Source organism: Phasianus colchicus, chromosome 10 (genome assembly GCF_987193195.1).
Source record: "Phasianus colchicus chromosome 10, bPhaCol1.hap1.1, whole genome shotgun sequence".
NCBI classification, from domain to species: Eukaryota; Metazoa; Chordata; class Aves; order Galliformes; family Phasianidae; genus Phasianus; species Phasianus colchicus.
In genome coordinates, this window is record NC_143445.1 from 4170010 (window position 1) to 4186318 (window position 16309).

General features: G+C 45.2%; 1 protein-coding gene across 1 annotated transcript in view; it reads right to left on the minus strand.

The window, feature by feature from the left end:
* PPP2R3A (protein phosphatase 2 regulatory subunit B''alpha) overlaps positions 1–14536 on the minus strand; it is a 48562-nt gene extending 34026 nt beyond the window's left edge. Inside the window, 2 exon segments of the mRNA XM_031596580.2 lie at positions 1801–4254; positions 14420–14536. Coding sequence (XP_031452440.2) covers positions 1801–3795 — 1995 coding nt within the window. The 5' untranslated portion in view covers positions 3796–4254; positions 14420–14536.
* Between the last annotated feature and the right edge of the window lie 1773 nt (positions 14537–16309).

Below are 16309 nucleotides of genomic sequence, written 5' to 3' on the forward strand. Positions count from 1 at the left end.
CCACAAGCATCAGAAATGAAAATTGCACTGCATTTTCATCAACGTTAGATCTGGTAGGTTTTTTGTTTGTTCACTTTTGTATGTATGCTGTACAATTATTTGATAACATTTACGGGCCCTAAGAAAATACAACAAACGCTTCAGAAATTCACAGAAATTCTCCAGCCAGATTCAGAGTTAACCAAGGAGACTCACATATACCCTACATGCTACACCTACAGGTGAGGTGATGAGCACAAAACATTCTCGATAAACCCCACCAAACCTCAGAGCAAGCCATGGCTGGTTTAACCAGCAGTTCAGGTGACTTCTGTCCACTCAGCTAAGGGCTGACCCACTCTGAAGGGCACCAGCTGCACTGTGCAGCACAGGCCCCTCCAGGTCTCCTCTGCTTTCCCAAGACATTTCTTTTCTTCTGTGAGTTTTGGTCCTAGGCACGTGCACAAAGCTGAGCTGTAGTAAGCAAGAGGAGCTCCTGTAATACTGGTACACATTGTATGTCTGCGAAGGCAGGCTAAGAGCAAACTAACACACAAACCACAGGGATAATGAGGGAAACAAACCAGTAGGGAACCAACTGATAAAAGCTGTTTGACAGCCTAAGAGTATCCAAGTTCTCAGGTATTGTAGAAGAGCAGCCACAAAATGCAGATGTCACACTCAAACAATTTTTGTTTGAAGTTTACAAGATTTTTTTTATACTTGTGAACGCGTAAGGCAATAATAGTTATTAAAAGATTGCTTCAGAGCTTTTAAAGCTGCTTAGTTAAATGCTTTGAGGAAGAAGCTCTTTTGGCTTGCTGGAGGTATCCAACAGCCATATTTGCCATTTTTCATAAGCAAAGATGCACAGAGAAAAATTAGAAACACTTGGAGTGCATCTAGTCTTAAAAATAAGAAAAAAATCTCAATCATGTCATGTAGGGAGATAAATTCTTCTCTCCATCCCACCCCTTTCAGAACTGCACCAAATACCTGTGTTTTCAGGAAATCAAACATCTTGAAGACATGCAAATCATGCTCCTGCTGGAAAGAGCTCTGAGAGTTCAATGATAATCTGGACGCCTTCTCAAGTACATAAATGGAAAGTAGATTTTGGGAAGTGAAACCCTCTACGCTTTCTGTGTACATGGGACCTTGGTACTGCATTGTTTTGGAAGTGTGGCACTTGTTTTCAAATGGAAAGTACTAGGAGCTGGACAGACAGCTTTGGCTTCCCTCTAAAGCAGGCTTCCAATCAGACCCTTCTGAAAAAATCCTGCTTCTTGTTTGAGAAATACGCAGTGTGGACACCATAACAACTCTGTGCACTGAGAACAAAGGAAGGGAAATAAATAAATAAATCCTCTTAGATTTCACTGTTGTACCACAGAAGATCTTTCTTCAGGAACCACCGATAAGCAGTACAAAGGAAGCTGTTACTCTGAGAAGGGAAAGGGCAAGGTGGAGCACCCTGTTCCCACTGAACTGGTGAGAGCCAATCCAGTGCCTGCTCCCAGGAATAAAGCAATAAGCTGAAACGCTGCCTCAGCCCTTCTGTTACATAGGACCCACTTAAGTACAAGCAAACAGGAGCACCATCAGGAAAACAACAAGGTGAAAGGTGAAACTGCATGTCTGGGCCCATTTTGTTTGCTCAGTTTTTTGTTTCCTTTTTTTGTCTTTGCATCAATACTACTGCCAGGTTGAGCACATTATTCCACATTGCAGCATCAAAAGAACTGCTTACCACTTGTAACATTTTTTCCACATTTTTTCCACATTTGTTTTATTATCCACTCAAAGGCTTCATCCTCTTACCTTAATTACTTCTGGTGCCTGCTGAATCAAAGCTGGAACAGAGTCTCTGGAGGCAGCCCCAGCATGGCTTTTTTGCCCTGCAAGGAGGGACTGCGAAGGAGTTGACAATGTTTCCTGAAGAATTTGCATCACTTCTTTCTCCTTGGACAAGCTTCCCTTGCCTGTCTGGAATTCCACCAGTTCCTGGGCAAAATCCTCAATGCTTTCCAAGATGCGCAGTAAAAGGGCTCTGTCATCTTCTTCCATTTTATGACCATTGGTTTCCATGATTTTTGACAAGGGGGAAGTGGGGTCATTGGGTTTACTTTTGGGTTCAAGAGCCACAGGTAGTACTGGCCTACCCTGCCAGCCAAACACCTGCAGACAAGCAGGTTCACTGTCCTTTGGAGGGGGCTCCCTAAAAGTACTCTCCATTTTCTGTGAGAAGTGCTCCAAGTCCAGCAGCAGTTTATCTATTTCATCCTTGTCTATCTTGCACGTCTGTTCTCCTCTGGAGACACCAGCTTGAGAACCACACAGTACAGAATCTGAAACTGGTTTTAAAAGATTACTTTTCTCAGAAGCATGAGAAAGTTCACCTCCTACCCTGGTAGGTTCTGCTTTAACATCAGCAACCACATCTGAAGAACCAGATAGCTGGCAGCTATGCTTTAAACTCTCCCAGTCTCCCTTCTCCTTTGCCCTCGTTGTTTTCTCTAACACTCTTTCCCCATCTGACTCTTCCTCGATGTACAAAACCTCAGTGGAAGGCGTGCAGTCAGAAGGGCTTGTGGCTGGTAACTGAGGTAGAACACAAGCATCTTTCACAGCTCTCACACTGTTCTCCTGTGAGGTGCTGCAAAGGGAGTTTGAGGTAAAGCTCACAGTGCTTGTTTGGATGGACTGAGAGGTGCTTGTCACCTCACACTGGTCACCTGGTGGTCTGACAGGAACTGAGGATGGAAGCTGAATAATGTCTTCATACCTAGGTGGCTGCTCATCTCCAAATATTGGGGAAAAGGGAGTTTGCTGCAAGCCATGAAAACAGTTCACTAATTCTCCAAGATCACCTGCTTCCTTGTGCCCAGGTGGCTTGAACTCAAAGGGTAGCTTTTTCAGGTATGAAGAAAATCTTCTCATCAGATTCATGTATATCATTTCTGAACTAGCCAGAGGATCACTGCTATTCCCTCCACTAACACTGTCTGCTGATTTCTTTTTGATGCAGTGCTTTATTATGTCAGTGCATTTTTTCAGATCCTCTGAGCACTTGAGCAAGATGTCTAAGCACACTTTAATATCTCCACCAGAAGAACCATCCAGCTTGTGCTTCTCCAAAATCTGGGTAATGAAGTTTTCGTCAGAGAAAGAATGAGGTGAGAAGGGAACCATGGGATTCATACTGACTTCTGGAGCATCATTGCTCTCCTGCCATTTCTCCACAGGTGAGGGACTCTGCAAAAAGCTACATGGAGGAGAGTTCTCATCATTGCTGAAGTGCCCATAAATCATGTCAAAATCAAATGATCGTCTGCTGAATGATTCTGAACGAACTTTCCTCCCCTTTCTGTAGGCCACATGATTAGAAGAGTTTTTGAGCTTCTCAAATGAGAATTCCTTTATTTTACCACTGGCGAGATTTATTGCCTCACCAGTAATGTCTTTTAAACTGCTGGAAGCTTGCACCAAAGAGCCCTTTTTGATTCTTGGATTATTTAGGAGTATTTGCTGATAGTCCTCATTTCCAGGCAAGGCAAGCCCATTTTCAGAAACTGGAATTTTGTGGTCTAGGTTGGCATCTTGGACACTGAGTTCTGCACACACACTGTGGTGGGCAACTATACATGCAACTCCTTGCTTAAACACCTGACAAGTCCCCGTGCAGTAATGCACTGTGTGCTGAAAGTGCTGTTCTATCACCACGCTGCTGTAGCAGTTCACAGTTGTGACCATAAGCCTGTAGGCTGCTGCCATAGCACAAATCCCGCTTGGAAGTGAGGCTTCAAAATTCACCATTAATTTAGGAGGAAAAAGTAAACCCCTTTGACTTTGCACAGCCACACCAGATTGAATAGAACTATTCAAACATCGGTTAAAAACATTCAAGCTACGTGAGAAACTACTGTCTTAGAAAGTCCTAGCGAAGTCTGGAGTGGTATCAGCAGTAGAGTTACAACAATTAGTGCAACCTGCATATGGTTTGATTTAAGGCAACTTGATTTCTGTACTCCACGCAGAGAGCTCTGCTGATCAGAGACGCAGCCTGAGTTGCTCCATTTCTAACAGTCCAGGTAGTTTCTCCAAAAGGAGTCATAAATATCAGGCGGCTCTAGGGCAGAGCTGACAACAATTTTTGTTTGATCTTTCTTTTTTGGGTTGATCAGTAGAAGACAGACAATAATCAAGTGGTATGTACAGATAAAAAATCCACAGTGTGCTTGTGTGATTTCCTTCTCACATTGTTAAGGAAGGTCCCTGCAAGAGAAAGAGAAACAAGAGTCATTACAACTGACATGTAATATACAGCCTTTTCTGACACCAAACAAATGGCATCAGACCTTACCAACCAGCATTCAGGCTCGTATGAAGTGAGAGCAGGCTGATATTTTTCCTTCACTCAGATCTACCATATAAGAACACTGCTAAGGAGCTAGCCTATATTTATACACGGGCTGTCTGTGTGTTGCCATTTTAACAGCTCTATTTTAACCACTCATTGATTTCCTTTTTCCAGACTTGCTTATTTCCCCCCTCCCTTTCCTATTCTGAGCAAAACATTACCTTAAATTCTAATGGTACACAACATTTTGATCATGTTGCAAATTTCTGGCTGTCATTTCCCAAGACCCTCTAACACAGGGAAAACAGCAGTTGAGAAAAGCACTGTCAGAATTTCCAAACTCTCTGGATTATAAAGCACTGCAAACAGCCTGAAGCCAAGCAGATGAATGCCTCTAAAAATGTGTGGCCTTTCATAAAGGCTACTTCCATTAGCCTTTCACCAAGGTCTCTGGGACTATGGCAAACATTTTAAGGCAGAAGAACTGCTTTTTTTATTCTCCTATAACCCATAAGTATCATAACAGACTTTTTAATAAGTCTACTGGCATAGACATCAAGAGCAGAAAATAACATTTGTGTAGAGGTTAAGTCTGTGAAAGTCGGAATTGAGAATTTTACACACAGAGTAAGCATTTATGGTTGCATTTCCTATCATAATGATTAATATTGTACCAAAAAAACATTCTGCTGAACATTGACATTTTATATATTATAAATCCTTCATCTGAAGTTGAAAAGAACTGATTTTAAGATTATTTGATGGGATTCATAAACACATCAAATCCACTCATTACAATTAAGTAGAATTGCACGCAGAAACCTTTCTGATTTGTTCCACAGATTATATAAAACACTGCAATGATTGCATGCAAGATGAAGTAGCAACTGCTCCAACTACCACGCTGGTGTCTGTAACAGGCTGCCACCTGCCTATCAAGCACCATAGGCCAATCTGTCTGTTGTACCAGGGCCAGCTTCACAGCGTGCTTCGGTGCCTGCCCTGTACTGCTCCTCCCTACACCCACTGGCATTGCCCCAAAGCCCCACAGGCACAGGAGAGCCTTCCAAAGGGATGATCAGAGGTATGGGGTGTGCCCCAGCCACAGCACTGAGTCAGAGGATAAAGGGCGTAAACAGAACCGTTTTTAAACCCTGGGGTCCTTATACCATCAAGCAGAAGCCTAGGTAATAAGACTCCACACCCTCCAGTCACTGACTCTCAGGCTCCACAATCAGGTGCGTTTAATGCTTCGCTGAATCAGAGCCACAGTTTAAAAAAGTACTACTGGCTCACCAATGTGCTCATCTTATAAGACTTAGCGGGCTTTGTTCAGACAGGAAAACCCATGCTTCCATGACTCCAAGAAGTCTAATGGTCTCTGGACTCCAAGAGCCTTCTAACACTTTCAGAGGTAGAAAGCCTATTTGCTGCTTGCTCTTTTCTGAGTCTCCATCAACAAACAAAGAAAAGTTCCATGATGTTTAGAGAAAATAGAGGCCCTCAGAAGAAGAGATTAGAAAAGTCAATATTGTTTCCAAAAAAGCATGAGACTTGCTCAGACTCCTTCCTCCCTCCTCCATGAGGCACAGCAGAAGACTGCTCTTCACAATTGCTCCAGTCCTCTCTTCCCTACTTTTCTAATGAACAAGCTTTACCACCAAGGAAGATTGTCTGAGATATACATAATTTGGGAAACAATTGCATCTTGACGAAGTTATTCCCTAATTATAGAAATAACACTTTAAATCTCACTGCCTCCTCTATCACTCCAAGGGGTTGCTTCCCCCTTACATATGTACTCCTTCCATGGGATTAACTTTCTCCCATCCTTTAAGCTAACTTCAAACATCGAAGCTTTTCATGCCATTAAGATTATTCCACAAGGAGTTTGTCAAATGAAGTCTCACAGATTCTCAGCCTAAACCAGTGCTTCCTCAGTTCTACTTTGTTTTTCCAGATATGTTCAACAACATCTGAAGCAGCTCCTCCTATCATCTCCACTTTCCAAATAATTTTAAGTGCTTAAGCCCTAAGCCACTGCTCAGCCATGCTCACGCAGTCAGCCCCTTAGAAGAAGGATGCTGTTCAGCCATGCTTGCTGCATTCTCTAACCTCTTCCCAACCAGGCTGTGTTTCTCTGGTACTATCGCATCCAGGAGCCAACACAATCAAGACACAGACATGTCATGGCTGTCACAACACGACCTCCTCCTCCATGCTCAGATGTCTTCAGCCCTTTTACTGTTGTGTCAGGGAAAGAAGTAAACAGAAAAGGAACATTAAAAACCTAATAGACTCTTTCCAACCAGTTTAATGCCTTCTCAGTGATTATCACTTGCCTTATTTTCACTGTCTGCAGAAACGTGCTAAGGTATCTCAAGGCACTGGAGCACTTGCCTCCAGCTACACACAGCCAAGACCAGTAACTTCCAGGCAGCACGCATGCACACACACATACACACACAGTACAAACTGCATTTCTCACTCCACCACTGGCTTTACTTGACCAGGATTAGCGTGCACTCAGCTCACAGCTTTATTTGACAATGAACCACCAAACATGATCCAGCATATGAACCCAGTTAAGACAAAATCTAAGAAAATGTCTTCCTGTTACCAGATCTGGGAATCTGGTCTCAAATTGAGCTTGAATGGGCTTTTGTTGAGACTTTCAGCTGGTGACTCAAATCTACTATTTGTGAACAGCAACAATGGAAAGACTGAGTGCATTAAGAAACATCCATATTTCCATCTTTTTGGCCTCCCATTTCATTCCAGTTGTGTTTCTAAACAGCCCCCAGTTCAGATATGCTAGAGATAGATTCAGTAATTAGGACTGCTGCCACGAAACCAACTCCAACCCTAAGGATACAGGGTTGGTTTCACAATATAAACTATGAATGAATAGGGCTTCTTGTGTGACTGCAGAATAATGCTTCATGTCTTTCCTATCTGCAAGAAGAAATGAATCAGTTTCCAAGGGAAAAAAATTATTGCAGATACTAATAATATAAAAGGTTACTCTACAACACACAAGAAATTCTATTCATGTAAAGATTATGCTCAAGTGAAGTAACTGAACAATGACAATCTGTAAGCTAGGGATCCATCGGCCAGCAACTTGGCTTACGTGCAAATGAAGCCTAGCAAGCCAAGAACAGGCCTCTGCTGCCTCTGAAAGCTTCAGGGTAAGCACAGCTTTTCCTTCATTCCAAGACTAGCAACAACATTAGCAGTAACCCTAAGAGGAAACCAGCCCTTTGTGCGTCCGTACACAGCAAAGGTGTCACTAGATAAGCATGCTTGCTTCAAGCAGAAGAGATGGTAGGGTAAGTTCTCCAGCTTGGATACTTCTATAAAAATAACAGAGGAAAAAATAAAAAAGAAAAAGAAAAATCAATAGCTTTGCCTTTTGACAAGTTATCAATGTGGTTTCAGAAGCACCATCCCAGCTATGCGACCACATCCTACCTCTTGGAGGAGCTGGTTCTGCCAAAAAGCAGCTTAACTGCATCCTCTCATTTAGAAATGCTAGAATTTTGTTCACATTTTATTGAATTTATTCACTCACTCCTGTTAGTTCTACAATACCATTGCAGAGTGGCACTGGACCTTGGGATTTATCATTATGCTTCTTCCTATCTGGCCCAAGTCGTAATATTGTCAACTGAGATTACAAAGCACACATGCAAATGCAGACTCAGAGGATGGAGATGAGGGTAGAAGAGGTGACTCAGTTGTTGAAGAGTTGCTGTGCAGCATCAGAAGGAGCTGACACAGAGCCACACTCCACAAAAGCCAAAGAAGCTGATATCATACAGCAGCCACAGCTCCAAAGGCCCCATCCCAGTCAGCACGGTTCGGCTGGCAACTGGTGATTTTATAAAGCATTCTACAGTTACTGGAAAAGTCTTAGAAAATCTGGTATTAAAAACATTGGATGTTGGAGCTGGAACTGCTCATCTGCTGAACTGAGCAGAAATGCTACAATGAACAATTTGCATGTTATTTGACCCCCACCACAAAGGACCCAATTTACAAATGGCTATCACAAGTTACCTTCCAAAGCAGGATGGACACAAAACTAAGAAAATTTACCTTTTCTTCCCATACTGACACACGTGCAAATACTTCAACTACAGTACAAAATTTATCGTGAAATTATAGGATCAGAAGTGCACACACCACATAACAAGCAAGGTTTGAGAAACTGCAACGTCTACAAGACCTGCCTTTACTCATAACCCCTGACAGGGGATCTGCTGCAACCAAACAAACCTCTCTTTGAACCACAGCATATTCCTTATTACGTTCACGAGTTCTTCAATACTTAATTACATTCACTGTAGAGAAGAGGTCATTATTTCCAATTTGAGCATGTTTAACACCAAATTCCAGCAAACAGGCATCAGGTTTTCTTAAGATAATCTAGAAATATTTTTCAGGGAGTGAGATCTCCTCACCTGCATACAGGCGTGTTATGATCAAACCACCTCTTAGCTTTCTCCGCGATTTACAGACGGTTTGGAACACAGATGTCTTCCAAGTCAGTGCTGCAGCCCTTTCCTGAACTTTGTCAGCATTCTTGCAAAGAAAACGAAGCAGACATGGGATTCATCTCATTCAAGTCAGCTACCTCAACGTAAAGTGTATTTTTATGATGCAGGAAGCCAAACTGCACACGAGATCCAGAATAGATGAAAAATGTATTCAGAAATAAATTTCTAAATTGCCTTTCAAGAATACCATCACTGCACAGTGCTTTCACCTTCCAAGACTCACAGAGTATTCTTCAGCTGAGACATTCTCAAATGTCAGCTCCCTCAAGCACCTGAGTAAGTTTATATCTTCTCTCTTCCTTCCTCTTTCAAAAGGAAACGACACTATTGTCCTTTGTCAGGACCTATCATGGAAAGTTCTAAACAAGAACAGAGATACTGGCACAGCCTCAGGGGAAGGAGCAGCAGATGAGCAACAAGAGTAACCCAAAGGGTTTGTAAAGCTTTTAAGTGCTGAGCAACCAGGCACGATAAAGCACTTCAGACTGAAAGAGAGGACTTGGGAAGAAGAGGATAGTCTAGAAAATCATGAATGGCACAGAAAGGATGAATAAGGTCTGACTGCTCACCTCTTCCAGTATTAGAACTGGATGTGACTGAGCAGAGCACAAGGAACCAGGCTAAAAACAAGCACACGTTCACAGCAAACCTGCAAAGCTCCCACCAAAGCAGATCACAGACACGGAAAGGTTCTGGACAATCCAGGGGTTCTGTTTTAATATTTCCTTTAATACCACCACATAGCACTAGAACCTTCTGCAATTCAATCACCTTTTGTTTCTACTACTCTCATTTTGCAATTCTTAGGATATATCACCACTTCATTATTCAGCCTCTGTTCCAGATCATTTGCAACTGTTGAGCAACACAAGCCTGAGAACAGATCTCCGTGGGGTTGTGCGTGTGATTACTCTTCACTAGAAAAATCTGACATTTCTTCCTACACTTTAACCAGGTATTGGTTATGAAAAACTTACCCTCCCACTGCATGGCAGCATATTTCCTTTAAGAAGAGTTAATAAAAACTTTGTGAGACTCTCCAAAAACCCAGGAACAGCAGAATACTTGCTTCTTTGTCTTTCATGCTTTTTTGCTGAATAGCTTCCAAGCCCTAATTTCTCCAGCTGAAGTGAGACTTCTGCATTCTTGCTGTGAACCACAAAGGTCACAGCAATGGAAGGACTAATGGAGGCACACCTCCAAGACGTGACCTTGAGAATCACCATCTGTGACAGGATGATAAACATTGCTTTACAGTCAATAGAATTTGGAGAAGTCAATTTTCACACCTGGAAATCTATTTCAATAGCTTTACGCTTAAAAATAACAACACCAAACGCTTCCTGAAATACAACGTGCCCCTGTTTACAGCAGCATAAAACAAACCCAACGCTCAAAAAGATTAGGGCTGGTATCAGTAACAACAGCCTACACTGCTCTTTTAAAACCAGCTTGGCACTAATCCCTAAACTATTGTTCTGAGAAACCGATTTGCAGTTAGTGAGCACAGTGTTACTCAGTGCGATCCCCTCAGGTTAAGTCACAGTGTTATCTAACGCTCCGGAGCTGCTGCACTCCTCACAAACATCAGCACGCAGGGTCTCAGAACACAGCTATACCAAAACGATCGCTAAGAACCAATGCAGGGGCCCTGATGAGCTTTCTGTTGCTGGAAGAGTGGGACAGCTATAATTATCAAGGAAAGTTTCACTCTTCTCAATTTTTCAGAAAGCTCTTTCTACACCTTTCCTTTTGCAGAGATTTGGAACCAAAACTGACCAGACAGGAATGTGTCCCACAAAACTGGCTTCCAGTTATACAGATGAGACAGCAGGAGGCTAAAAGCTCACGCCATTTTTTTTTGCATAACAACCCAATAAGTTTAAATAATTTGCCAACTAATTATTGTTCCTCTGTCTGTTTAGAGCTATTAGTTAATCTTAGGTTATTCAGCATGCCCCAATACATTAACAGACATGCCAGAACTTAGCAAGCCACAGGTAAGAAAAAAACCTGTAGGAAGAATAAGCCCCATTTAAGTTTGTTATGCTGACAGAAAATAAGGTGACCAACCAGAAGACATTGGAAGTGGAGAAGATTCAAAAGCACATAATTAGCAAGGCTCGGGGCAGAGGTCAGAAAGCCAGCTTGATTAAGTAATGTGCCTGTTGGCTGTTTATATCCTTATAAGGAAAAAATAACTTCATATTAGCAGGATGTACTTATTTTCCCTGGAAACAGTTAATTTAGTATCAACAATATCCAATGAATTTTCACAAATTACAGTGATTTTATTGAAGCGTTAGGAAAACAAAGGAAGAGTAGTGTTCAAGATGGCATTCCCTCAGTCCCTGCTAATGAGGTCAGCATTTACAGGTTTCACAAAACCATCTTGGAAACTGACAAGTTTCTCCCATAGCAAGCAAGCCACCTGCCAGTTATTACCTGCCAGCTAAAACAGATTTTTAATTCTATAAATTAACAATATTTTCCTTCATTACCCATCTAATCGAGGCTTATATACTTTTCATTGCTGCCTTCCCTAACTTCACATCTCACCTGCATCACACCACACTACTCACTTATTTCCTCAGGTATTCAAGAGTTTTGGTAAAAGTTCTTTGCCTATGAAGAGAATCCATTTCTCCAGGGTAATCCCAGCCCGGCACCAACGGCAGCACTGCACGCCTTCAACAGGTCAGTGAGAAGAGAGAAACACTCCTGTTCTGTGCTTTGTGCCCATCCTCTCCTCTGAGGCATAATCATAGGAGCAAAGAGTAAGCAGCCATTTCCACCAGTCATACCTTCCACAAGCCCATTCCTGCCAGCCTCCACTCATGCTCCCAAGACAGCAGCTGTTGAAATGTAACAAATTAGGCCAAAAGGTACAGCATGTCCCAGCATTCAAGAAGTCTGGCACTGCTACAGCTTTTACTGCTTATGACTCGGATAAGCCACACCAGAGGCACAGATCAGCATGATCAAAGCAAGAAGAAAATGAAGGAAGCTTAACTTTTCTATCCCTTTCCCTCCACCAAGGAAAAGGAGTGTTGTAGCCTGACATCTCTGCAGGACAGAGGCAGTCATTTCCCTTGTATCTTTATTAACCCAGGACACTTTACAAAAGAAACAAGTTCTACCCATTTATCTCTGTGTATTTAAAAAGAAGCAGATTAAAATGATACACAGAAGGAAGATAAACACTGAGAAGCGTGAAGATCCTCATTCTAACTTCAGTGAACAGCATTCAGTGCTCACATTCATGAATATGAATATCTATTAAAACGAACAATCATTTTTAATCAGCTTTCTTACGTCTGTGACCTCATATATTGCTCAGTATCTCCTACTCATACAGCGTTCTACAATCAGGATGATTAATTTCTTTATCAGTATAGTATTTATGGGCTTCTTAAACATTAACTTATTTCCCCTACTTCTCATGAATTCATGACCATTATCTTCATTTTACCTGGCAAGAATAGTGGCAAAGAAAGGAGTGCACCAGTTTGTAGTGCACAGCTAGAGATGCCAAAGGACTGATTTTTCAAGGCACAGGATGCTACAGAACATTTCATCCACCAAAACACAACAAACTGCTCCACTGCACCTGCCCACACTGGTGTATCCACAGATGACATCCAGAGACCTAAGCATGAGGAAGAATACAACAGTGTACTTGGTAGAGGAAGCTTGTCCTGTAAAACATATGAACCCAGTTCTGCGAGACAGCACTTCAGTGCCTTAATTCTGAATAAGAAAGTCTCCTTCATATCACAGTTTTATTTCACTGTCCAGTTTCTGCCAGAATTGGAAACCAAGTTCCAACCCCTAATTTAGTCTTCAAAAAGGTGCAGTTCTGTGTAACAGCTGAAAACCTAGTTATATAGGGAAAAAATAGCACACAGTCATTTAGGATGGTACTGGAAAGCACTTTATATAAAGGCAGTGAATTACAGCTGTAGGGAACCTCTCTAACTTTACCAAGATATTCCAAGCTCAGAGTGACTGAAGTCACATCCGTGTAATTCTAGGGAGCGGGTGAGGAGGTTTGCAGGAAGGACAGAAAAAGGTCCTGAGAGGAAAAACATGGAAAAAACAACCTGCACTGTGCAGCATCATATCTACCGTCTGTGGCCACCAATAGCGAACATTAAGACCACAGGACCCCACTGCAGCAATCTGAATCACCCACATCACCATGCTCACCTGCTGCACTGCAAGCTGTAGACAAAGAGGATGGAACATGCACTGCCAGGGCAGCTCTCAGTACTCACACATCTGCTGACTTTAACTTGAGGCACTTTGACCACAGCTACCTTTAACGCTGTACCTCTGTGCTAAGTATGAGAGCAAGATAACACATGACAGTAGTTGCAGAGGTCTAGGTAATGGAAACTGGCCTCATGCCATCAGGGAACTTCAACTCTTCTCTGTTGTTTTGTACGCAGTCAATTGTTGCTTCAACTTCTCAGAATCCGACAGGCATTAAATAAATAATTTTACAAAATCAAGAATAGCCTAACAGAACGGTCAATCACCCCCCCGTTTTCATGAGAATAACCTCCCTCTGGTGAGGGCAGACCTACCAGACTCAGAAGATTCACAAAAAATAATCACGAGGAGAGGGCTATTTTAAGTAGATGCCTGTAACGTTTATTTCTTGACGCCGACATCAGTTTGCTTCTACACGGCAAAGCCACGAACACATCACCAATAAAACCCCTGCACTCGAAGGCAACACTGCACAGCAAACAGCGTGGGGACCCCCGGCTGCTCTGCCACGACGTCCCCTCGGCACCGGCTGCCTTTACAGGGAGAGCAGGCACAGACTGCACATCTCCCCCCTCTTCCTTCTTTAGTGTGAAGAACAGAGGTAATAAAAATCAGCCCCGGACTTCACAATATTTACATAACGTGGGACCAGCACAGTGTGTGATGACCTTCAGAGTCTTGCTGCGGTAGGAACACGTCCTTCGGTACACGTCCATTATTCAATCACAACTTTACAAGTTTATGCCCAGCTTAATCTCGGGTTTGTCTGCCAGGGAACGAGCGAGTCTCGCAGCCAAAGCCGCTCCCTTTCTTGCTCAGAAATGACTTTCTCTGGTTTCATAGAAAACACTCAAGAAAAAAAAATAATAGAAAAAGCGCTTTTTTCACAACGGCCGAGCGCGGGGCTCAGCGGGGTTCTGCCTCGCAGCGCTTCGCCCCAGCTCCCCCGAGGCGACGCGCACTGGATTTCAGCGCTCACACGAGGCGAGAAGCGTTTCCTCCCCCGCCCCGCTCAGGACGCGCTACCTGCGCACTCCGCCGAGCCCCGCTCCTCCGGGCCCGGCCCGGCCCGCCAGCTCCGGGACATCCCGCCCGCCCGGCGCCGGATGGCTCCTCCACAGACATCGCGCCCCGCGGCCCGCCCGGCACCTGCCCCCGCTGCCGGCCCCCGAGGGGAGCGACCGCCGCCCCGGCTGAGGGCGGGAGGCCCGGCCCGGCCCCGCTCCGCTCTCCCCGCACCTACCCGCCGGGGCGGCGCCCCGTCCCATGCCGGCACCGCCGCTCCCGCCGCCGGGCGCGCAATGCTGCCCGGCCCGGCCGGCCCCTTCCGCGCGGCGGGGGGCCCCGCCCCGGAGGCGCGGCGGGCGGGCGGCCCCGCAGGTCGAGGCCGGGCGGTGAGGAGCTGGAGGCGGCGGCGGAATGGCGCTGCCCGCGCCGAGGGGAGAGGAGAACGGCCCCCCCACCCCCACCCCCACTACACACACACACCCACCCCGCGCCTGCACGCGCCGCCCCCTCGCTTCCCGCCCTCCGCCCCTCCTCAGCTGCGCCTCAGCGCTCTGCCCCGCGCCCCTCGCGCGCGCCGAACCCCCGCCGTCGGCTGTCGTTCCCTCGGCTGCTCCGGGCGTCGGGTTCAGCCCGAGGCCGTCGGTGCCCTCGCACGGAACGGCGCGACGGGTGAAGGCACAAGTGAAGAGGGAGGAGAGCGAAAGCGCGGCCGTAACACACAGCGCTGGGGCAGGAGGTGACCGAAGACGCCACAACAGCCCTGCGGAGGAGCCTGCAGGCGTTTAGGCCGATCTCATCGGGTTTTTTGTTTTGTTTTGTTTTGTTTTTACTTCGGATGAGCTCCGAGCTGTCGTTGGGTTGCGGCATCCCCCATCCCACGCACACAGCCACGCTGCTGCTTGGCGGCTCCTCGCAGTGGAACGGCTCTGGCCGCTGTGTTACATCCCTGTTTCACACACCATCACCTTCCCTGTACCTCTTTCAGCCACACCGTCCCTCCCCAGACAGTCAGTGACAGTTGTACCCTTTGCTGTTCTCTTAACTCCAGCGCTTTCTAAACGTGTTTTAGTATCTTCAGAAGTGCTACCGAGATCTTGACAGGGATTTCTCCAGGAGTTCCCTCTCAGCTTCTCAGACGTGAGGGGTGCAGCCCTGCGTCCCCTCAGCCCCCCGTCCTTCCTCGTGTCTCAGCAGAGAACTGCTGTACATCTGTGGCTTTACATTGCCACTGCCTGATCAGGAGAAAAAGAACCGAACATTCTGCTATCAGTGCAGGCAGGAAACAGCTGAAAGGGCACAACAAGGTGGATATTAGGAAAAAAAAATATTTTCAGAAAGAGCAGTGAGGCACTGCACAGATGCACAGGGAGGCAGGGCAGTCACCGTGCCGGGAGGTGTTCAGAGCTGTGGAGATGTGGCACTGAGGGACGTGGGCAGTGGGCATGGGATTGGAATTAGGGATCTGAAGGGTCTTCTTCAGCCTGAATGATTCTATGATTCTATACCTCAAACCCAACAACCACAGAGCTCAGCTTATTTCTTTGGACCCTCCTCACAGCCTGTTCCTATCGCCACACAGGAGGTGTATCCATTTGGTCACTGAGGAGCAGAGGGCCCGGCACAGAAATGAGGGACACACAGAGCACACTGAGGCACACAGCTGATGACCGCAGAGCCCGATCTGCAACCCAACATGTTAATCATGTGGTGGAGGAGAGCTGCACTTCAGTCATACGGCTTTTAAAGTCTCAAAGGATGGAATAGTACAATAAGGAGCTGAGCATTAACTCACCACTGCTAACACTGTATGTTAGCAGTGTGGCTGCCTCCCTTTGTGGTCCCGCTGCTGTGGAAACTTCAGAGCAATTTTACTCAACACCCGCAGTTCAGTTTGGCAAGTTACGATGCATGATGAATGGTGTACAGATACAAAAAACGCTGTAACACAAAAACGTACAGACTCAGCTCAACACCAATTTACTGGCAATAAGTGGCATATGGGGATCAGAAACGAGCCAGAGATAACAAACCCAGGAGCTGCAAAGACAGCATCAGCTTGCCTTGCCTGGCTGGGGACTGAGCTGGGTGGGGAAAGGCAGGAAAAGACGAGGCTGTCTCAGGAAAG